This window comes from Psittacula echo (assembly GCF_963264785.1).
Source record: "Psittacula echo genome assembly, chromosome: Z".
Classification (NCBI taxonomy): Eukaryota; Metazoa; Chordata; class Aves; order Psittaciformes; family Psittacidae; genus Psittacula; species Psittacula echo.
Window position 1 is genome coordinate 57,585,368 of NC_137742.1, and position 22,648 is coordinate 57,608,015.

Genomic DNA, 22,648 nt, shown 5'->3' on the forward strand with positions numbered 1-22,648 from the left:
CCACACATGCTTAATTCTGTGGACTTCATTCTTTTAATCTAGCGTTTGTTCTGAAAAGTGTTTTGTTGTGACTGTGTTATATAATTTTATTTATAATAAAACAATGAAAAATGTTGACCTCTTTTAAAAAAGCAACCCAAACAGATAAGGAAACAAAGACATTCATTCAGCTACAAAAAGCTCTTTTCCAATTTTACATAGAAGCTTTCTTGAACAGCTTTAATGCAGGTTGTTGTATTTAGAAGAGCAATTTTTTAAGTTTGTTGGCTAATAGGCAGGCTCTTTTTCTTAGATAGCTCTTTTAAATCTGCATTACTTTTTTATTTGCTGTTTAATGAGCCTTCTAATCCATGAGATCAAATGATCTATAAAGTCTTCAAGGTGATTTGTGAGTGGTTCATTCTTTAGAAGACAGACCATTGCATATCAAGAGATCCAGTCTCTGGCACCCAATTTCAAGGAGAATACAGAATGGGTGACAGAAGTAGTGGAAATGGGGCATTTTTTATTGTTCTTCATTTCAAGTGGTGTAATGCTGTCATAAGGACACTTCAGCCAGAACTGTTGGAATACCTATACGTGGTACAAGTTCAGTGTATTATGCCTAGGACGAAAGTATGCAGCAGAGCAAAACGTCTTTTCTCATTGACTGTTTTGTCTGCATTGGTCACTTGGTATGAAAGATTCTAGTCTCCAGCATATGCTGAAAATCCTTGTGTAAGAAGCAGCGCTGTTGTATATGTATGCTTTTATGTAACAATATATTAGTGGTCTGATGGAGTTAATGAGCTTATTCCTTTGCTAAGAGGAAATTGTAATGTAGTTTTAATGTCCTCTTCACAGTCATTAGAATTGAAATGTTCTACATTAAAATGCAAACCTAGCAAAATATTTTGTCTTCCCTGGTCATGGTAGTTTACTTAATGCTGACTGTGTGTTTAAGGACTTTGCAGTCATTTGTTTGGAACATGCTTCTTCAGTTAGCCTTGTATTTTAATTTTGACAGCTGACGCAGTTAAGGTAAAAATTGCTACCTAGCTTCTGCCTGTGTCATTTTTTTTTTCAAGTGTGAGAAAAAAAAACCCCACTAAAACAAACCAACAATTTCCCCCCTCCCCCAAACAGAGAAAAAGAAAGAAATAGACAATTGCTCCAAACATGTTAACATTTGCATGAGAAATAACTTTTCATTCTGTGTTCATGTTTTTGCTCACAGAGGAGGAATTATTCAGTAATTTTTCCATATTCAATGAAACGTGTGTGAAGTGGGAAAGGAAAACTGGAAGACTAGGAGTGCAGAAAACATACACAGTAAGTGGGGCAGTATTTGAGTTTGGGAGTAGCTTTGTCCTGGTTAATTCTGGTGAGGCAGCAGTGGAGATTAGTTTTTTGGCTTTCGTTTGTTTCTCTCACGCTTCCCTAGAAACCTAAAGGTGTTAGGAAAGAAACAAGTAGCTATCCTAATGGTAGGTGAAAAACTCAAAAATAAATCACCTAAATATCTGCTTGAAAGTATATGAGTGTTTCAGCACAAGTTTGTTTTAATGAAATTCTGTTGTACAGCAAGGTCACATTGACATAGAAAATATTGCAAAACTTGGGCTCTGTCCCCCTCTGTGATGCAAACACTTCAAGTAAACAGTGTATCACTTGCACATACTGGATGTAAGTTGTTTTAGAAATGCAGGGTATACTGAAATACCATACCTTGCTCAAGAGATTCAACTATCTTTTATTTGGACATTTTAGAACTGTTTTCCATGGAAATAAGAAGTGACCTTGGTAACTATTTTTTAACCCATTTAAACATAAGAATAAAAGTTAAGGTATAAATTCTCAGAAACAAATAGTTCAATCGTTGTTACTGAAAGCCAGAACAACATGATAAGAATTAGTATGTTTTGAGAATGACAAGATCCCAAGAAAGGTTGGGTGGGTTTTGGTTTTTCTGGTGGTTTTTTTTGTGTGGTGTTCTTTTTATTTTTGTTTGTTTGTTTGTGGTTTTGGTGTGGGGTTGTTTTTTGTGGGTTTTTTTGTTCTGTTTTTTTTTTAATATGTACAAGTACGGGGAAAAATGAAAAGGATTTCCAGGATGGGGAGAATACTAAGGTTGAGTGATAATTTTGGAAAACAATCTGTCTTTCTCTTCCTGTGTTAAAATTTATTTTTAGTTTGTGGCCTTTATGAGGAATTGCTGAGATGGAAAAACCAAATTCCCAGTTGCCCTAATGGTTCAAAAGTAGAGCTTTTCATACATCCAGTGACAACTGGCAAGCTGTGTATCTCTGATGTAATGTGCTCTGTGCACATGGTTTTGCCTGAATTCAGCTATCTGCAAGATGCTTCACAATAGTGAAAACCGCGTATCATGTAGATAGGCATAGGATGCATGCAGTAAAGTTCAGAACACAGTCTGGATCTGGACTGCCTTAAGCTCAACTAGATACGTTTTGTCTGTCCCTTCATCTCATACAAACAACCGGTTTCTCTTTCACTGCACTGGAATGATCTTAGGAATGCTTCTTTTTTACTGTTGTTTGGCATTCAGTTTTAATACTAATTATGTAGGGCAAGGGGGAAGAATGAGAAGAAGATGAAGAAGGTAGCAAGCAGATGTAGTTTCTATCTCTGTGCTGTAAACAAGAAAGAATATTTACTTACACCTTACTATTTGTGTTGGAGGTGTTTTTAGGGTCTGTGTTATAGATTCCTTCCATATGCTGTAGATATATATGAAAAAAGAATTCATAATTTTAGCAGTCAGAAGAAATTAAGGATTAATTTATTAAGCCATCTTCTTGCACCAAAACAGTTAATCACAAGCTTTTTTTTTTTTTTTTTTTTTTGAGCTGATATTCTAAATTGGATGTAATCCTAGGTTCTCAAGGCTTAATTGAACTAGTATTCTGAATTTTGGAGAGCCACAACCACTTGTACCATCATTTTTGTTAATCCTTCAATAGTTTCACATACTGGGCCAGAGATGGGATGAGAAGATGTTCTCAGAAGATGTGATATTTAACATCACTACAAATGAAGATAATCCAAAGGTGTGTTTAGATCTCAACTCTGGCAGTAACTACGTGGTGAATATTACTACAATTTCTTCCACAAACATCCCTGTCTCAGTTACAGTAGCAGTTCAAACAAAGGGTAGGTTGTGTTTTGTATTTTCTGTGCTTATAGAAGAATTTATTGTGCTGCAGAATTGACTGTTTTGAGTCTAGCAAACAGGATAACAGGCTGTCTCCTAGACGCTCTCATTCTTTATGCTGACTACACTCATGTAGCCATCATCAGCATTTTATTTTTCTGCAAGAGGTTTTTCTGCACACTGTGGCCATTGAATCTGTGAGCAAACAGAGCAGTGGCAGTAAGTGCCCTTCAGAAAGGTTTGGCAAATTCACTTCTTCAGGATTTGTCTTCCGGCTGTGGCAGGATTGGTGCAGTGGCATTCTTGGCTACATGCTGGAATTTCAGGCATGGTACAATGCTTATTGGTTTCTGTTCCTTGTCTTGAAAACTGAGTGTCTGCCTATGGGAGAATTCCCTGTTGCTGAGCTGTGTGATAGTAATCTAAATGTGTGCATTATAGATAATGTTCCTATGTTTAGCAGTGATGAGCAGTGTTCTGGCAATTTTTCAGTAATTGTAGAGAAAACATGTTCTAATAGCAGGTTTCTGTAGCATTTTGGTCATGGAAACTTTAATCTTGCTGTCTGACATATTAATTCTGATGAACAGACCTTGAGAAATAATTGCCTTTGGAATCCACAAAAATGCCTTCTTCTTTTTCACATGCTTTTTCCTAAAGGGCATCAGCTGTTACAGATTGTTCTATGATAACTTTACTTGCATCAGAGGGTCCGAACCCCTGGAACATTCTGTCATTATAACCTCTCTAAATCTGGACAAATAAGTCATACCTTGATTTCCTGAATAGCATGCTTGGGTTTTCCAAAAGCCAGTTTCCCTGGAAAATGTTTGTGCTTTATTTGCTCTGTTTGTTCAGTCAAAAAGAAACCAGATTCTACCTCCTTCTCAGAATTAAAATAGCCCCCCTCCCCCCTTTTTTTTTAATTTTTTTTTTAATTTTCAGCTACTCATATTCAACTAAGTTGAAGAGGTGAAGTATTTGTAAGAAATTGCTCCCATTTTTTATTGTCTTTACAGTAAAGGAAGCTTTCAATAATGTACTAATTTTTAATGATACCTGCTTGAAATGGAAGAGAAATGTCAGGGGGACTGATGTGGAAGACAGATACTCGGTAAGTGACAATCTGTATTTTGAATCTAGAAAACAATTTGTAGCGATTTTTTACCTATGTGAAAAAATTTTTCAGACACTCACCGCTAGCAGTGTTCCTCATTCTAATAATGTCTCATAAAACCTCAGGGAGTAAGCTTGCACAACAACCTGCAGCAAAGAAAGAAACCACTATCCTCTTTTGTACTCTCCTATTTCTTTATTTTGTTCCCCCTGTTCTACTCTATTTTGCCCTTCCTGTGTGTACTTTCACCTTTGTCATGTTCAGGCCACAGACAGCTTTATTCCAGTTCGACAGGGACAGTCCACTCTGCCTGGTGACAAGTCTTCAATCTTCTCTCGTCCCAGGAGGGCATTTCTACATGAGCTGTCTCTGCCAGGACTCTTGACCATCTGCTGTTGTCCCAGATATCTGTGCTAAGAGGTGCTCAGAGATAATCTAGAAGCACAGGATCTATTTAGAGGAAAATTAACACATTATTAAAATACAGCAGGCATTTTATTTTTCATTAACAGTAATAGTCATGAGAGGTCTTAAGTTAATAATTTCATGATCATTTGGAACATCAACTACAAAACAAATACACACAAAATCCAACTGAAACAAAAAAACCCCAACCCCATGTCTGTAAATTTGCCTGGAGACAGAGCTGTCTGTAAGCAGATCCTGGAGAGGGTATTTAGCATTTTGACATAGGTCAGAATGACTTGATTCTGACTTGTCGTTAGGGTCAGACAAGGTGTTCATGTGAGCTTACTTTGCACCATTTGGGTGTACAGTAGTGAAAATACACTATTACTGGAAGCCTGCATGTTAGCAGGAAATCCAGACTTAGAGGAAACCACATTGCAATAAAAAAGAGGCTAGACTAGGAGAAGAAGAAGTGAAAGAACTAGGACAATGTCAGAGATGGTCAAGAGGGAGTGCAATTCCTGTCAAATTTTGGAAGCATTTGAATTCGAGTAACCGTCAGTGGCAACATTTTTTGCAGTCTCTATGCAGTGGCGTGTTTTTCTGCTCTTTCTTCTAATTTAGAGCACGACATGACTGAATGCAAGTGATTTATTGAAACATTGCAATTTCCATGCTGTGATTGTTTGATTACAGTTTCATGTGCAAGGCCAGCGTTGGTATCAGAAAGAGTTCTTTCATGAAATGATCTTCGACCTTACTACACACAAGCAAGCTCCAGAAGTTTGTTTTGATTTGCAGCCAGGCACCAATTACTCTGTTAATATTTCCATGGCAGCTTTGAATTTTTCATTGCTTGTTTCCTTGACAACACAAATCACAGGTAAGTCCTGGCATTTATTTTATGTGTTTATAAAAGCACCTACTCCTACTGGGTCTGAGAGACTCAAGTGAAACAGCATGATTGACTTAAGTGTTGTATGGTGGGTTGTTAAAGTGCTCTTTCCATGCTCAAAATTTTCATTGCTGTTTGTTTTCACAGATTTCATATTGTTGATAGTCCAGCAGCAGAAGAGGGAGAGAAATGAGGGTGGGGTGTTTGGCACAGCAGGGATAAAGATGGTTGGTGGGTTAGACAGAAGATTGGTATCTAGAGGAGCTGTCATATTAGAGGCTAAGTCACTTTTTCAGTTGAAGTTCTTTCCACTGTGGAGATACTAGCACAACTACACTTCCTATGGGTATTTTAAACAACAGATTATAATTAAAGTCTTCAAGGATCCAAAGTGCATAGAGTCCTGCAAGTACCTCAGACAGGTACCTTAATCTTTAATTGGTAGAGTACAAAACATGAAAGGCATTTGAGCAAATACCATTCTGTAGGGAGAGTCTCAGCTTCACTATTTAGCAGGATATTCTTATGGCACTGAAATGCTACAATAAAAACTGTGTGTCATTTTTTAGCTCATTTTTTTGTTTAGAACAGTTTTGCAAAATCCCAGTGCTGTCAGATTTTTTGTATTAGGTTGTGAAGTGCAGTGTTTGGTGCTAGTATCATTCCTTGTGTTGGGGCCACAAATTGGAATGGGCAAGAAACATGAAAGTTCTCTGAAAGTATGTAAATCTGATCAGCCACTAGATGGAACCAGTTCTCTTTGATTGATTATGAAGTCCACCCACCACGGGATTGTGATGGTTTTGAAATGTATAAGTGACCATATTTTTAACAATAAATGTAATGTTCTTAAGTTTCATGAAAGGCAGTACATCCCTTTAAACATCTTTAAGTTTCTTAAAGCTACTGTTTAGCATATGCAATGACCTGAGGGTTTTGTGGGGATTTGGCAATGAAATTATGTAATTAGGTTTTGGGAGTTGACTTGCTGTCATTCAGAAGTAGCATCCATGAGTTCATGAATACATGTAGCTTTGTATAAGCTAATAAGCTGTCTCAGAATTTGGTTGACTGAGGTAATTTTTGAATACATACTCAGAGTAAAGACATAGCTCTTTACTCTTTCATCCTGTAATATTTCCTAAACTCTGCAGGATTGCATCATGTCACTTACTCAGCAGAGCTCTAGAGAACACTTTGCAGCAGGTGCTGTGTGAAGTGGTATTCGTGCAGCTGGCATGTTTCCCTCTCTGCTGACATAGTGCTTAACAAATGCACATGCATAGCCCCAGAGAAGGTCTTCACGTAAAAGTTAGGTCACTTAGAGGATCTTGCTATGCAAGCCATTTTGTATCTGGTAGGTAGTTTTTTCAATAAGCAATAAAAGGTAGGTGTTGTTCTGTCATTAGGAGTCTTCATCCAAAACTTGTCATGCAGACAATACATATTGTGTTTTTTTTAATAGAAGCCAAAAAATAAAAGTAGGTCTTTTTTTTTTATGTGGTTGAAATTGAGTGAAAATTAGAAAGCCAGTAGTGATCATGCTGCAAAGCTCACCAAATAATGAGAGTTTTCAAAAGTGTTGAATTTGTTGCTATTTCAGTTTATCTGAGATGAAAATGATACAGTTAATATAATTCTTCTGGCAGTGTCCCTTTGACTTCTGTGCCTTATGTTTTATGAATTGCATTATCTATACAAGCAACTTTATTTATATAAAACTAGTTATAATTTTAGAGTAGGTGTATAATTTGCTTCTTCATTTGTCCAATTATTTTGTAATCATGTATGTTGTTATACCAGATGGTTGTGTTTCCATGGTGGGTGGAATGATCTCAGCTGCCACCTTCAGTCTGAAGAGTATTTTTTGGCTCTGTTGGGTTTCTGCCTAAATGGTACTGTATAAGTGTAAGATATTCCTTAAGCAAAGAGGCTCTAAGGAACCCGAGAGTTACAGAAGTGTTTTACTGTTAATGTACTGGAGGCGGCCTCGTTTGTTGCCCAAGGTTTCATACAGCATCCTTTAACAAATGTACCATCAGTTGGTCTATTTCCCCATCTGGGGGCAAATCCAGATGTTGTGGCTCCTTGTCTTCCACATGCTTCCCACATTTTGAGACTTCAGGAAATCTTGACTGTAGAGTTTGAACTGCTGTAAAGAGGCATGTCCCAGGCAGTTGGATGAACACTGCCTAATAGACTTAATTTCCTGACAAGGATAGTCATATTAAAGAGTGCTGCAGAATACAGTAAGCATGTAAATGTTAGCCACAAGTCTGGGCCTTTTTTCAAAAAGGAGGATTTGAAAATGCATGTTAAGAAAGGCACTTCTATATGCTGAATATCTGTATCTATGTTTATATCTCCTTTGAATGAGGATATGTTATATCCATAGTATTTCTAAAGAAAAAAAGCAAGTGCATGGGACTTACAAGCCTGCTTTTATCCCTGGCAAGTAGCAGCCCTTAAAAATAGTTCTGTGCTGAGTACAAAATTGATGTTGCCCATCAGCTTGTGGATGGTAAGTATAGTCTAGCAAATGCTTCATGGATCATTGAAATTCTACTCCTTTCATACTTCCAGTAACAGGCATCTTGCACAGTCTTTTATGTTGTCTTAGCTTATTTTAGACAAGCTCTCAGCACCTGTCTACTTGAGATAAGATGTTGAGTCAACTATGAAAAATGATTAGGCAGTGATTATACTGTAGTTGTAAAAAGATGGTAGCAAGCTTGTCTTTTAAGCAAGAGAGTTCGTGTCAGTTTCCAAATAAGGAAGAGAGTGCCTCGTGGGTGTACTTTTTCATTCATTATTTCTGTTGGGATTACTCTACTTACACGTGGCTCTGTTCCTTTTCCTTTATGAAGACCATTTGTTAGAGGTTTTCACATATGAATTTAAAAAGACTTAATTTTGAAACCACTTTCAAGTGTTTGAAAAACCAAATAATAGAGAAAGATGTAATGCTTTTGCTTCTAATATCCTAAATAAGAGAAACTTCTTCAGTTGAGCTGTTTTAAAATACTGTTGATATTTGAATCTGTTTATATCTGCAGGATATATCTGCAGGCCACATACTTGTGTGTGTATCCTCTCTCTCTTGTTATGAACACATAAGTCTGAAAGTAGGCTTGCAAGCAAAGAGTCTAGAAAGTGACTTGAATTAGAAGAATTAATTCTATCATGTACTGAGTATAATCTTATGGAGCCCTGCACTTTCATCTCAGTATGTGAAAAACGTACTACATTACAGATCAGGTTGGGATGACTAATTTGTTTGCCTGCTCATAGATGTACACACAAACGTAAAAGATGTTATTGTTCTGCTGTTTGTATGATGAAAAAGATTTACACTCATCCTTTCATAGAAGGACTTCGTTAAAGTCTGGGCAAAGAGGGACAAAACAAATTACTGTGCAGTGAGGAACTGAAAGTATGTTGGAGAGCTCTTAGCCTGAGAGTTACTCTGACAGCACATCATGTTCCTTCGAAGAGACAGTCCATGATAGTGTGCAGCTTCAAAGCACCAGTACTGCAGAGAAGGGAGTTTCTGATTTATGTAATAGGGAACATGAGGTGATTAAAACCTGAGCCTGGTTTATTTATTTTTTTTTTACTGTAGAGAGAAAATTAGCTGCCAATCCTGTTAACACTTTCATATGTATGTTCTTGCATACACTTCGTATTCCTATGCAGACTATTCAAATGCGTGATACTTAAGTTCATATCCATGCCTCCGTTATTTTTCTGACCTGTTTCATGACGAGAATTTTTAATAAATACTTGTCAATGATTGTTCTGATTACCTCTATGATTATGTTTAAAAAGCAATTGATAGAGGTGGCACAGTCTATGCTTTACATGCTGAACATACTTCTTTGCTTTTTTAGTCTTCCCTCTGCGTGAAGAAGGGGGTCTTCAGTATTGCTTCAGACCTTTATAAACCTATAGTAATGTATTTTCCTTAGCCTGGATGTTGTCCTCAACTAGTTAGTGTAATTAGCATTAAATAAAATGAATGAAACACAAAATCAAAAAAAACAATGCAAAAATAGGCTACTAATGGGGGAGAAGATGGATTGTATACTCTCTTCTGCAATGAATTTATATATAAAAAGGTCACACTACACACTGCTACTATTTCCATTTTTAAGATACAATGATAGAATGGTTTGGCTTGGAGGGGACCTTTAAAGGTCATCTAGTCCAGTCCACCCTACCGAGAGCTGGGACATCTTCAAATAGACCAGGTTGCTCAGAGCCCTGTGAACATGACCTTAAACGCTTCCAGGGATGGGGCATCTACCACCTCTCTGGACAATCTGTGCCAGTGTTTCATTGCCCTCATAATAAAAAATTTATTCTAATACCTAGTCTGAATCTCCCCTTTTTCAGTTTAAAACGATTACCCCTTGTCCTTTTGTAACAGGCCCTGCTAAGAAGCGTCTCCCTATCTTCCTTATAAGCCCCTTTTAAGGCCACAATAAGATCTCCCTAAAGTCTTCTCTTCTCCAGGCTGAAAAAGCTCAACTCTCTCAGTCTTTCATGATATGAGAGGTGTTCCAGCCCTGTGATCACTTTTGTGGCCATCTCTGGACCCTCTCCAACAGATCTATGTCTTCCTTGTACTAAGGATTCCAGAGCTGAATTCAGTATCTATGTGAGGTATCACGAGAGCAGAATAGAGGGGGATAATTACTTCCCTCGACCTGCTGGTCATGCTCCTTTGTATGCAGCCCAAAATACAGTCGGCTTAATGGGCTGCAAGACCACATTGCAGGCTCATATCCAATCTCTCATCCACAAACACCCCCAAGTCCTCATCCCTCAGCCGGTATTGGTACCAGGGGTTGCCCTGACCCAGGTGCAGGGCCTTGCACCTTGGCCTTGTTAAACTTCATGAGGTTTGCAGGGGCCCACTTCTCAAACCTGTCCAGGTCCCTCTGGATGGCATCCCTTCCCTCAGGTGTTTCAGCTGCAACAACTCAGCTTGGAGTCATCAAACCCAGGACTTAGATCCCAATAGTTTACTAAAGCTCAGTTGCTTGCAGCTCCACTTTCTGTTTTGCTGAGCTGCTGACAGTGCTACCTTTCACTGACTTCAGTGTTACCTGTGTAAGACAGCAAGGCTTACTGAAGCAGTTAAACACATGTGAAAACATGTACCCCACCTGCTTTGTGAGGAGGCAAGGAAATACTTTCTGTTCATGCTCTGCCTTGCTCTAAAAAGTCACTCAGGAAGCCTTGAAGTTGGTTGTTTCTGGGCACAGGCGAGTAGAGGTGGGATTTGGATCCTCAGCAAGGAGAGAGCAAAGCAGCTGGGCAGCTGTTGCAGTTCCCATGTCCTGGATCTTACCAGCCTGCTTGCCTCCACATCCTGCCCACCCCAGTGTGGAGCAGTGCAGCGTGGGCTTTCCTGCTGCAGCTTGCTCCCAGGTTTGCTCCTTGGCCCAGTATTGCTGGGATAGGAGCTGCAGGTCCTGCAGCTCTTGCTGCAATAAAGAGGCAGTGCCGGTGAGTGCCTCTGTCAGCGTGAAAGCTGCAACCAGCAAACTCTTCCCCAGCCTGCCACGACAAGGAACTGAGTTTATTTCCATACTGTTTGCTTTTGGGTGGATGTTTCACAGATGAGAAGGAAGAAAAAGTGCATTTCCTCATGCCTCTTAGCTGAACAGGCCCCTTGCTGTGTGTTCTCTGGGCAGAGTTTCCTGCTCTCCCATGGCCAGTGCTGTGTCAGTTGCCTTTGTGTGTCTGAAGAGCTGCTCATCCCAGTGCCACATGGCCTGTCCAGCCAGGGAAAGGACATTTTGCAAAGCAGATCTCAATGTCACACAATGCAGGATCCAACCCTGCAGGAGGCGAAGCAGCAGCACAGCCAGCAGAGTTGTGCCTGGCTGGTGGCATGGCAGTGGGCACTGGGTTCCCTTCCCAGTTTTGCTGTCACCCTCACTGAATTTGTACCTTTCCTGTGAGGAGCAGGAGGGTGTGACGTTCAGCCACAGATCAGGAGAACAAAGGTCACAGCAGAAGGAATCACATGAGTGAGATTTCCAGAGATGACCAGTCGTAGAAGAAGGTTTGTATGGTCATTTTGTATTAGATGTGGTCTTGTTTTTTTCAAACTTCTTCCTTGCATCCCTTCTTTAAGTAATGTCTTTCTCCAAGTTAAAAATCTCTTCTCACTCTTGTTAAAACAAGTGTGCTTAATATGTACAGGAAAGTTTATTGGCTCTTCAGACAGTAATGCATATGAACCTTTTTTATCTGTATCTATATATTTTTTAAAATTTGTTTTTATTTTACAGCACTGGTTTTTACTTAGTTGGTTAAAATTCAGTATTTTGGTCATTAAGTCCCGAAATAACCATTAAAAAAAATCACTTGTTTGAAGGAAATTATTATCACTGAAACTGTGTTACTTCAGCTAGTACTTGGCCTTAAGGGGAATCTTTGATTTGATTTCCCTGATCTTGGGAAGAGTTGTCATTTGATTTTGGACTCTGTGGTTCATTTCTATTAGTATTTTTAAAGCTTTATCATCAACACAAAATAAGGAAGGCAGTCTGTGAGGAGGGCTGTGCTGGCACCAAGCTGGCACCTTATTTAATAAGCTACAAATCATTCAGTTTAACAGGTTTTGTACATATCAATATATAGGGTAGGATAGAAATAGATCTGTGCATTCATTTTTCTCCTTACTGTGTATAGGAAACTTACAACCTTTCTTGCATGCATTGTGTATTCAAAGCTAAGTAGTGTTGTCGCAGAGTTACAGGTTCAGAGCTGTACAAGTGGTCAGATGACAGGAAAGGCATTAAATATTCCTGTTGTCACTACTGGAGAATGTCACAGAACTGCCCATGTTCCTTGTATTGCAGCAGTTTGCCTGTGAAGTCTTCAGACTGCCACAGTAAATCGTATTGGCAACAAACAGGAATTTAAAATGAGAAATAAACAGTTCATTTCCAGGATTAAAGAAAGAAATGTAGCTGTTCCATTGCTTTTACGGTAGCAAACAAGGAACTGCTAGGTTTTTCTGAAGGGCATGATTACAGTGAAGCTGGCTTTTCCTCCAGCTTTGAGGCATGCGCTGTATCCCAGGGCTGTTGCAATGAACTTCCTGGCATGTTCCTTCTTTCCTGTTGTCTGCCTTCATGTTTAGAGACAAACTCAACAAATGCACTCTGACTGTGGAAGACTAGCCGGTATATGAAATGTCCAGGTGTTAGTAACATAGCATTGCTATGACAAGGAGGTACTTGGAGTAGGACTATCTTTGGACATATTTGCATTTCTTTCTATGTTCTTCTGTATTTACCTGATGCTGCTACAGTTATGTTAGTCTGTTCTGCTGGTGAGGAGTTAAAAGATCCCAAAACCTTTAACAAAGACAGCAGTAGAACAGACTGGAGGATCTTGCTTTCTTCTTACAGCTCACCTAGTGCAAACACACCTTCTTTGTAGCATTCCCCCTTTCCCTCCCACTCTTCTAGATGATATTAAGACAGTATTTTTTCCATGTGGATTTTTAAATCTGGAACTTATGATGACCTCAGAGCAGACATTTAAAAAAAAATGTTAAATTGCTGGAAAGCTGCTTTATTGAAAGTTCTTAGTGGCCAAATACTCTGTAGGGAATAGCTCCTTCAGTTTCTTTTCTGGCCACTGAAGCAAAAATTAAATTAATTCTTTTCATCTATTCTTACTCTTTCTTTTATTTCGTCTGTTCACTTTTCTTACTAAAAGAGGCAGATTGCCTTTGGTATTTGCTTGATATTTGTAGTAATTTGTATTTCTTACCAGCAACTAAAAATGGCAAAAGACTCCAAGCTTTAAGAGCACTCTGTGTGAGTGTGTGGTGTAAGGTTTTGCTCTCTTTTGCCCACTTACTGACACTGACAGTGCTGGATGGCTGCTTATTTTCATGTTCTGCATTTTTCCTATCAAATTACAGAAAATAAAAAAATGAAATTGTTGCTAACTTAGTCAGCAGTCTTTTTGCCCTATGTTCACCCTTGCAGTGCTTATCTGGAAAAAAGGAGTCAAAAGTGTTGCATACAGTGCCTGTAATGTCTGGCATTAAAGAGGAAATTCCCAAGTTTTTCTTACAAATTGGAATATTCTCAAGTCAAATTAATAACAGTGTCTCCTGCTAGTGTTGGATGCCAAAGGAGAGGAAGATAGGAGAAACGTAGCAGATGAATCTACCTGGACAGATGTATTTTCCTTTCACACTGTCCACTGGCAATGTATGTGGCGCGGAATGACCGAAATTATAGGGAGGGTTTACAGTTCTGAAGTTCTATTTGCTTATGTTTGCAAGGTGCAAAGGACAAAAAGGTTGCCTGACAAATATTATTTGTTTGTTCATTTTGTTCTGATAGAAATACTGACTATACATTTTTCAATATCTGCAGTTGCAAAAGTGTTGAAAAGACCCTCTGAATTAAATACCATTTTCTGTTCTTGCAGGCAGCAATGCAATACACTTCATTAACTCTGACAACTATCTGAAAGAGTTTTCTGGCCTGTCTCTGCTAGGGGAAGGCCACTGTAGAACATTAAGGCCTTGCTAGGTATAAATCTTACTCTGATTTCAATCTTACACGTTCCTAGCTTTTTATAGGAATTGAACTATGGGTAGTTCACCTAAAGCATGTTTTTGAAGAGAACCTGTTAAAGGCAACTACCAGAACAATTCAGTCGGATAGGTAGGCTTTCAGGAGGTTCTCTTAAGATTGTTTTTGCCAAGGGCAAAGTAGGGTTTTTCTTGGTAGGGATGCTTCATATAGACTGTTGCATTTATTTTGGGCATACTGCGCTTAAGTTGTTCCTTTCCCGTGTTTTACCTGTTTAAAGCAAAGATCATGTAGGCTTTCAAATTTATTTCTCATAGGGTACAAAGACCAGGTTTTGGTTCCCTCATATATGACAATTTCTCTTTTGTTTGAATCTTTCTTGCCATCCTCTGCACTGGTTTCGCTTAGCTCTGTTGAACTGATGATTGGAACTTCAGAGACTGTGAAATGACACACTTGGGCCCTCTGAACCTCTAGTGTACTATTCTAGTGTTAGAGAAATTTGTTTCTTGTACTTTTTAGAGCAGGTTTTTTGTTGTGTTTTTTTTTTTTTTTTTTTCCCGTGTGATCATTTTGGTTATTAACATTCATTCTGAGATGTACTGATATGCTCTTCCTGCTACTCAAAGGAGTTTAGAATATATAGGAATATATAGAGAGCATATATAGAATATATTTATAGTCCTAACTACTTCCCCATTATGTACTTCATACTGGTGAATTTCATCCCATTTCTGCAAAACAGCTGTAAAGGTGATTCAGCTCTTCTTGCATAATGTCTCCATTCTGCTTTTGTTTTGCACTAACATTGTTTAAGCAGCAAAATTCATCTGTATGCACAGGGATTTTGCACCATGATTTTGCAGAATGCCAGACTTAGTACTTACTTTAGTCTTGGAGGAGCTCTTCTAGCAACCTTCCTGCATCCCGGTACTTCTGCTTCCAACATGCTGCATTTTGACAGTTCTCTATTTACCAGTTATTTACCCACTTAACACTTTTTCTCCTGCTGAACTAATGATTTCCTATATTTCAATATATATGTGCAGCAATCCGTATTACAGGTGTTTGAAAACTCCATGTGTCTCAACATCATTTTATCTGATGTGTCTTAGCTTTGGCAGATCTTAATTGATTTACTTTTGTTTGCCTCCATGACATTGTTCATTCTTTCTAATGGTGCTCTGGAGCTTTGTTTTTTGTACATAAGCACTGCATTTGTTACTCTTTAGTCAGATACCACATCAGTAGCTTGATAGACCGGTTTTCAAACAGCCTAGCCATACCTGTTAATATCTGTGCTAGTTCTTTTAGACTTCTGGGGTAGATAGTATCCATGCTTCACACTCTTGCCCCCTTGGTTGTACATACTGAAGCTCTTTTCATTTTTGCTGCCAAGCTGATAGTGGTAATTTTCATATCAGTGTGCAGCTGTCATCATTGCCATTGAAATCAGAGGCAGAAGTGTTAGTTCCGTTTTGGCCTTGATGCAAATTCCACTAGACCAAATTGGAGCTTTGTATCTATATTGAAATCCAGTTTAAGGCGCTGGATATTGCTAGCTGACTGTGGGTAGTAACTAAGGAAGTTGCTTTCTTGAAAGCGCATTTGACACAGATACTTCTTTATTTCTTGTAGTGGGCTGTGTGCCTGGAGTTTCAACTTTTTCTTCTCCTTGATCATTTCAGTTAGTCTAATAAATGATACTGCTTCTTCCAACTATTTCCTGCCTCAGTTCTCCATAGCCTACCATCATTTTGGGGCATTTCTGTTATTCCCCGTTAGCAGATACATATGTCAGTACAGAGGGTTGAGTTAGGGCCGCCATGCCATCATGCTTGTCTTCACTGTGTTTTTCTTGACCAGACTATTCATGTTGCCTGCAGACTTCAGCTGTCAGGGGTTTGAGGCTCAGTTAATATAGGAAGTTTTGAGGGAAAAAATAGCTAGGAACCCTCATGCTGAAGTATTTCGAAAATCTCTCTGAAGCGCTGTTATTTGTTTATTTTCTAGATCCCCCTTTCCCAGATGTAGAATTTGTTGCAGTAACAGGTTCTGCACCCTTGCTCAGACTTCGGAAAGCAGAAGATCAAAATGGACCAATCAGGTTTGTCTCTGTGGACTCTTCACCCTTTCAAAAAATATTCTGCAGATTCATGTTACTTACATATTGAAACTTTCTGTGGGAGTTAGGTTATTTTTGTTAGCAATGGGAGAAAACTTAACCTGTAACTCCCATTTTCTTTTCCCTTAGCAGAGTAGTATTTGGTTTCAGACTCTTCCCTGCTTTCTGGAGCAAAATTATGTGTTTTATAATTATGTGTTTTCACTCTTGTTTTGTGGATTTTTTTGTGGGTTTTTTTTTTTTCACCTTTATCCACAGTGAAACCACAGTAGATTTTTATTGATGGATCCAAGCACAGCTCTACCCATGTGATTTTCTTTTCCAGCAAACTCATGCAGCAGTACTTTTGTTTTTTCTAGGAGCCAGGGAAAATGAACAATATCTGTATTTATGCATATTCTGAAGTAGTGTTTTATATTAGTGTACTACTGCCAAAATATGATTTACACCTTTCTAAGTGCTGTCGTTGATAGAAGGAAAAGGTAATTGTAACTTAACATTTCACTAGAGCAGAAAATACTTGAAAGCTAATGACATTTCAGGATAGGATTGGCGTAACAACCTGGTACTTAAATCTTTCTATGGTTGGATACTATAGATAAAACATTGTTTAGAGATGTCTGAAGACAAATTTGATAATTTTTTTTACAAATGGTATCTGTCCTCTCCTGCTTTAAACAGTAAAAATCTTGTTTCTGGGGCTCATTTATGAAGGCAAATGATGTATTGCTTCATAGATGAACTTACGCGTTAGATGAGAGGAGCAAGAGAGAGCCTGCAATAACTCGTTTCGATGTTCTTCTGAACATGAATGAACATGTAGAGTTAATGTGTATGTCGGGAGAACAAGCTCTGATCTGTGCATGCATTGCTTTTGTTTAAAATGTGATGGAACACACGCGGAGAAGTACTTTAGTATAAAAATCATTTGTATTGGACATTGACAATTAAAAGCAGTAAAGATGCTACAAATGTGTGAAAAGACATTGTGAATTAATGAATGATTATTAGTACATTGAAGTGAGAGCTAATGTTTCCTTTTTTTGTTTCACTCTAGTTTTTATCAAGTCATTGTGCTTCCTCTGGATTTGCAGAGCACCTTTATTTGTGACTCCTTTGCTGCTGCAACTTTCTTTAGTAACACCACTGATGTTAAAGGATATGTGGCAGCTGAATTTCGGGCAAAGGATGTTGCTGATAACATGCCAGTTTCTCTTGGAGACAGACATTACTACGGAAAGTTCTATAATGCTCCTTTAAAGCTGGGAGAAGAGTATTGTGTGTTTTTAAGGGTGATAAGTGAGTGGAATAAGGTAATGCATGTTTTAAACCCTTTTCTTTACACCTGTTGAATGAAATGTTGCTGGGGGAACAAGACGAAGATGTTAGCTTTGTGTTAAATTTTTTCATGATGTTGCTGGGATCTTAGTTGACAGAATTAGATTAAATCTGAAGGTCGTTAAATAATACTTGTAATTCCTTACAGATATTTATGTCATTGTAATGTTGGAGCAACTCTGAATGCCAAAAGGCAAACAATGGAAAAACCTAAAAATAAAGGGCCATCATAAATATTAGGATTGCAAATACCAAAAAGCTTTGATTCCAAGCACTGCTTCTTTGAAATGGAGCTTAAACCTGTGGTTCAAAGTACTGGTTTATCTTCAATTCTTGTGCTCTTGTATTTTGTATGATTGTAGGTATTAAGGAGTTAAGAAATTCAGAATTATAAATCAAGGGTTGTTGAGTTTTGAGAATTTCTGAAAATCTGATTACTTAAGTAACTGAATTTTGATTCAAAAGTTAATATTTAGACGTCTGCTTTTTAAAAAAATTCTGCTCTTTAATTGGCCCTCAATTATTAATAACATGTGAAATCAGCATTTCTGTAATGTATTTTATTTGTGAATATATTCCTATTTGACACATTTCACATACAGACACATTTCTAATGTGTCTGTATCATAGACTCCTAACTAATGTTATCATTTTTGTACTTTTATTTTCTGGCATCCTCCAGAGTCCTTTCTGGCTCCAGACCCCTTCATGCTGATAATGGTACAATTTGTATCATACATGCTCCAAAATCATGGCTTGGTTGTGACTTTTTATTGCCATTATTTCTTAATATACCTTACATATTTTCTTTGTGGTAAGGGTGGGAAAATCAGTTCAGATAAAATTTTGTGGACACAGTTAAGACAAGCTGTTCCCTTCCATTGAGTCCACATTCATTTATCCCTTGCTGAGATTTGGAGGCCCTCAGAAAGGTGTCTGCTGGGCAGTATTTATTTTTCAAGATTTAAAATGCATATTTCAGTTGTGCAGGACAATAAGATGTGTTAAAAGGCTGGTCAGACCATCTGAGGAGATCACTGGGAATATACAAGGAAGCAGTTTGGAAGATAATGGGAATTTGAAGATGATAGAAATTACTATTTTTCATATTGATTAATTTGGCAACTGGAATACAGGAATAATAGAGACCAGGGAAGGATTTGGGAACAAATCCTAGAATCATAGAATGATTAGGGTTGGAAAGATACCTTAAGATCATCTAGTTCCAACCCTCCTGCCATGGGCAGGGATACCTCATACTAGACCATGTCACCCAAGGTTCTGTCCAACCTGGCACTGAATTCTTAAATGAGAATTTACTGTCATTATCATGAAAACCTTTGTGTGGAAGTGTCCTTCTCCATGAGGGACTACTTAAATAACTCAAATCCATCGATTACCTGTTTTAATCTCCAGTGATTACTTTATAGATTCCATGCTGTGCAGAGAGTCCAGGCTTATAGTGAAGGGCAAGAACTAAAGAACATCTTTGGAGTTTAAACTTACTTAAGAATAATTTCTTTAGCATAGCTTTTGTTCAATCTCAGTATCAGGGTTTTTTTATCAAACAATTTATGCCTGTAACAGAAGTAAAAGCAGGACTGTGAAAGCTGGAGATGACATGCAGTCTTTTCAGGAAAAAAGCTGTGAGCTCTTTTGAAAATTGGAATCAAAGTGACTCCTACTGTGAGAAAAGCCTGCTAAAATTAGCCTAATAAAAAGTCATCTGAGAAAAGTGTATATGCCTGGCAAAATGTTTTCTTGTTTCTGCAGAACTCTTTCAAGTGTACAGATGTGGAAGGAGAGGTTCTATCTCCAATTTAGATAACTGGGAATATCCAGAGACTAGAGCCAGCCTTTCATCAAAGCTCAATTTCTAATTCTGTCTTTGTAGTTTATAATCTTTACAGACAAGATAGAGGCTGCTATCAGGAGAATAATAAATTCCACTCCAGATAGCAATAAAATACAGTATGTTGTGGATGGCTGCTCTTGCAGAGGGTGTTAATGATAATAAATTCTTTTAATGAGAAACAGTGATTTTTATGCTTTCATTTTCAGGTGAGAACACAGTCCTGTGCTATTTGGGCACAAATTAAGAGTAAGTCAATTTTTCCTTCAATGAGAAAACAGAAATTGTCATGGCTGTGCTTGACAGCCTGATCTAATAATTGCTGTGGCTGTTTCTAAATTTACCGTTAATTGTTGGTTGACTGTGAGGACTGGAAAGGTTAGTGACAGAAAATATGCAAACATTCGCCTCTCCTAACAAAGGAAGTGGCACCACTAGAGTCCCTGAAAACTAAATTGTGCTTTTGAGTTGGAAGACTTGCAAATTGGAGCTTGGAAATGCAGTGGCAGTGCAGAGACAGTACTTTGGAATGAGACTGAGTTGTGGTGCATGGAGTGCTTGATGTGCATCTCCTCCCCTGTTCACAAAACTCTTGTCTGACTATTGCTATTACTGATCTGGTGACAGTTGTGTTTTTATTTCTAGGTTGCCTTTTGTTGTTTATTCTTGTTACCTAGTTCATTTACCACCACATTTAGAATATAATTTAAGCAGTTTGTGGTTGTGGAGACTTGGCTATGTGAAAGGATTCCCTAGGTTTCAGGGCACTATTGCTAGAGCTGTATAGGCAAGAGGTCTGGAAAGACAGAAAACTATCCTCGTCTGAATTTGTCATTTTTCTGCTTACAGAGCGTCATCAGAGGCTGCCTTATGTGTAGGTGGATTTTGGGTTTGGGATTAAAAGAATGGCCATTAGAAGACTGGAGCAGGCCAGACCAGGCCTTTGGCTTTCTATTGTAAATCTGTTTGCCTTTGTATTGAATATACTAGACAGTGTCCTTGGCCTAATGTAATTCTGGAGCTGGAAAGGATGAGAGTTTTTTTTGGCTAACTGAATCCTTTGAGAATTTCTTAATTCACATTGTATGGAAGGAAAATCTGTACATAAATCTAAACCAAATGAGCGTGTTTCAGATGGTGTCTAGACAAAGCTACATTGTATGATAAATCATCATAGACAGTGGTAGGAAGCTGTTAGTTAGAAGCACACTTTTCTTTTGTCACAGTTAAGTAAAATGCATTTTGAGGATTTTTCACCAAATACATAATAATGTTTAGGGAAGATAATTGTGTCATTTTTATAGACATCTGACATCTGCTCTAGAGATGCATAACTTCTGTATGGAAACTGGTGTTACAGTGATACGAGGACAAGTATAAATTTTACCAAAATTGAACATGCCTTTAGGATGAGCATAGTCTCCTTGTCGGATCCTTGTCTGAAATTCTTTATTTTATTGTACTTACAGTAAGTTTACAGGTGTGGTGCTGCACAGATACAAGCCTTGCTTCACTGAGCAGTGTTAGAGAAGCATGATAAGCTGGTCAGGTCTTCCTTAAGGCTTTGTATGACATTTTGTGCTTCAGATCAATTGTTGAGGGTGTTTTGGGTGCATGTCCAATCAGTTTTGTTCCTGTATGTTCCGATGAGCCAAAAAATAACTCAATTCAAGTAACAGAAGTTACGTTTCTGATATTCAGGTGCTTAGATTCTTATTTGGGCATATGCAGTAATTTCACTGAAAAAATGCTGTTCTTTTGTGAATTTGAATTTTTGATAAAGTATTAAATACCTATGCTTGCAAGATTTAACAGCAAGTGGAGTTACGGAATCTTGCAGAAATAAGATCCAGCATCCTAGATGTCTGTGGGAAGCCCAGTAAGGAATAGGTAACCTTTGACTAATGCTGAAAATGGAATAGAGGTGGCTGGAAAGGATTGATTGAGTTCCTGTCTTCTCAGGTTACCTGTAACAGTACTTCTGAGTAATTCTGGTTTTGACAGCAAATCACTGTTAGCCTTCTGTTCTATGCCTGCATGGCTTGTGGTATTATGGGCTTGGGTAAAGCTGTTGATGTCAGGTTTATTTCTATTCTGTCACTTGGAAAAAGATATAAATAAATAAAAGAATGGGGAGGAGAAGTCATGGCTAGATTGTACAAAGTTTGAAGGAGATGTGTTGAGCCATTTAATAAAGCACTAGGATTTTCTGGCACCAGAGACCACTTTGGAATGTGATTTAGACTGAAATTGCCAGTGATGAGAGGGAAAAATGTTGACATCGAGTATCTGAATTGAAAAAAAAGAAAAAGCAAAGAAAGGAAAAGACAAGAAACTGAGGAATGGAGAATTATAGAATACAGAATAGTTAGGGTAGAATAGTTAGAAGTGTAATTACTTTTGAGAAATACAGCATTTAATCCTACTTCCTCAACTGGATGGTAGCTACTAGATAGTCAGCTCCATTACTACTTGACTGAGCAGTCAGTCCAGCATCTGGGTTTTGTTAAGAGTACTGTAGCTCTGAGCAGACTCAGTTACCAGACGGAAGTTGCACTATTTGGTATTTGTTTGAATTGTTTGATATTTTCTTTCAGATTTAGCACCGACTCCGCAATACATGACTGCTGTTGGATTAGGGTCAGTTGCTGCTGTCTGCCTTATACTGTTTCTGACATTCTCAGCAGCTCGGTATGTATTGTTATTAACTCAAATTTTATAGTCCGCCTGCACAAGGCTTAAATGTTTTTCTTGCCAATCTGCTTGGTTTAAGTTTATTAGAAACTATTATCATATTAGAAGCTATTATCAAAAGTTCCTTGAGTAGTGTGAACACTGCCATGGCTTAAACTGATGCCCTCTGATGTACTCTTCATATATTAGGAGCCAATTTCTAGTCTTCCTAACTTTATTCAGAAGGCCTGAAAGGACAGTTTTTCAGTAGCAGTTGATCTTGGACACAATAAAAACGCAATAAAGGACACAATAAAAACATGTTAGAACATGGATTGATTTATTTTTGTTTCGTGATCCTTCATGCAGTAACTTTCTAACTGTCTTTTTTCCAAAAGTAAGACAAATATGTGCCTATAAGTAACTGTGAATGTCTGTATGTGTAAAATCTCTTGACTATGAAGTATGTCTTTGACTTTAAAATACGTTTTTTGTTCTAATACGAAG

The 22,648-nt window shown here is 38.0% G+C and overlaps 1 protein-coding gene across 19 annotated transcripts in view; it reads left to right on the forward strand.

Annotated features, from left to right (window-relative positions):
- Positions 1 to 22,648, forward strand: part of SUSD1 (sushi domain containing 1) — a 69,604-nt gene that overhangs the window by 19,117 nt on the left and 27,839 nt on the right. For 16 of the 19 annotated variants that reach the window (XR_013958731.1, XR_013958732.1, XR_013958733.1 and 13 more), the window contains 8 exons: positions 1,217 to 1,311; positions 2,964 to 3,153; positions 4,174 to 4,268; positions 5,376 to 5,562; positions 16,167 to 16,260; positions 17,336 to 17,591; positions 19,678 to 19,717; positions 22,066 to 22,159. Coding sequence is in view for 14 of the 19 variants with exons in the window: in XM_080637499.1 (XP_080493625.1) it covers positions 1,217 to 1,311; positions 2,964 to 3,153; positions 4,174 to 4,268; positions 5,376 to 5,562; positions 16,167 to 16,260; positions 17,336 to 17,591; positions 19,678 to 19,717; positions 22,066 to 22,159 (1,051 nt within the window). In the remaining 5 variants the exon portion in view is untranslated. The remainder of the gene's footprint in view (positions 1 to 1,216; positions 1,312 to 2,963; positions 3,154 to 4,173; positions 4,269 to 5,375; positions 5,563 to 16,166; positions 16,261 to 17,335; positions 17,592 to 19,677; positions 19,718 to 22,065; positions 22,160 to 22,648) is intronic. The other 3 variants (XM_080637497.1, XM_080637498.1, XR_013958735.1) reach the window with 2 other exon arrangements.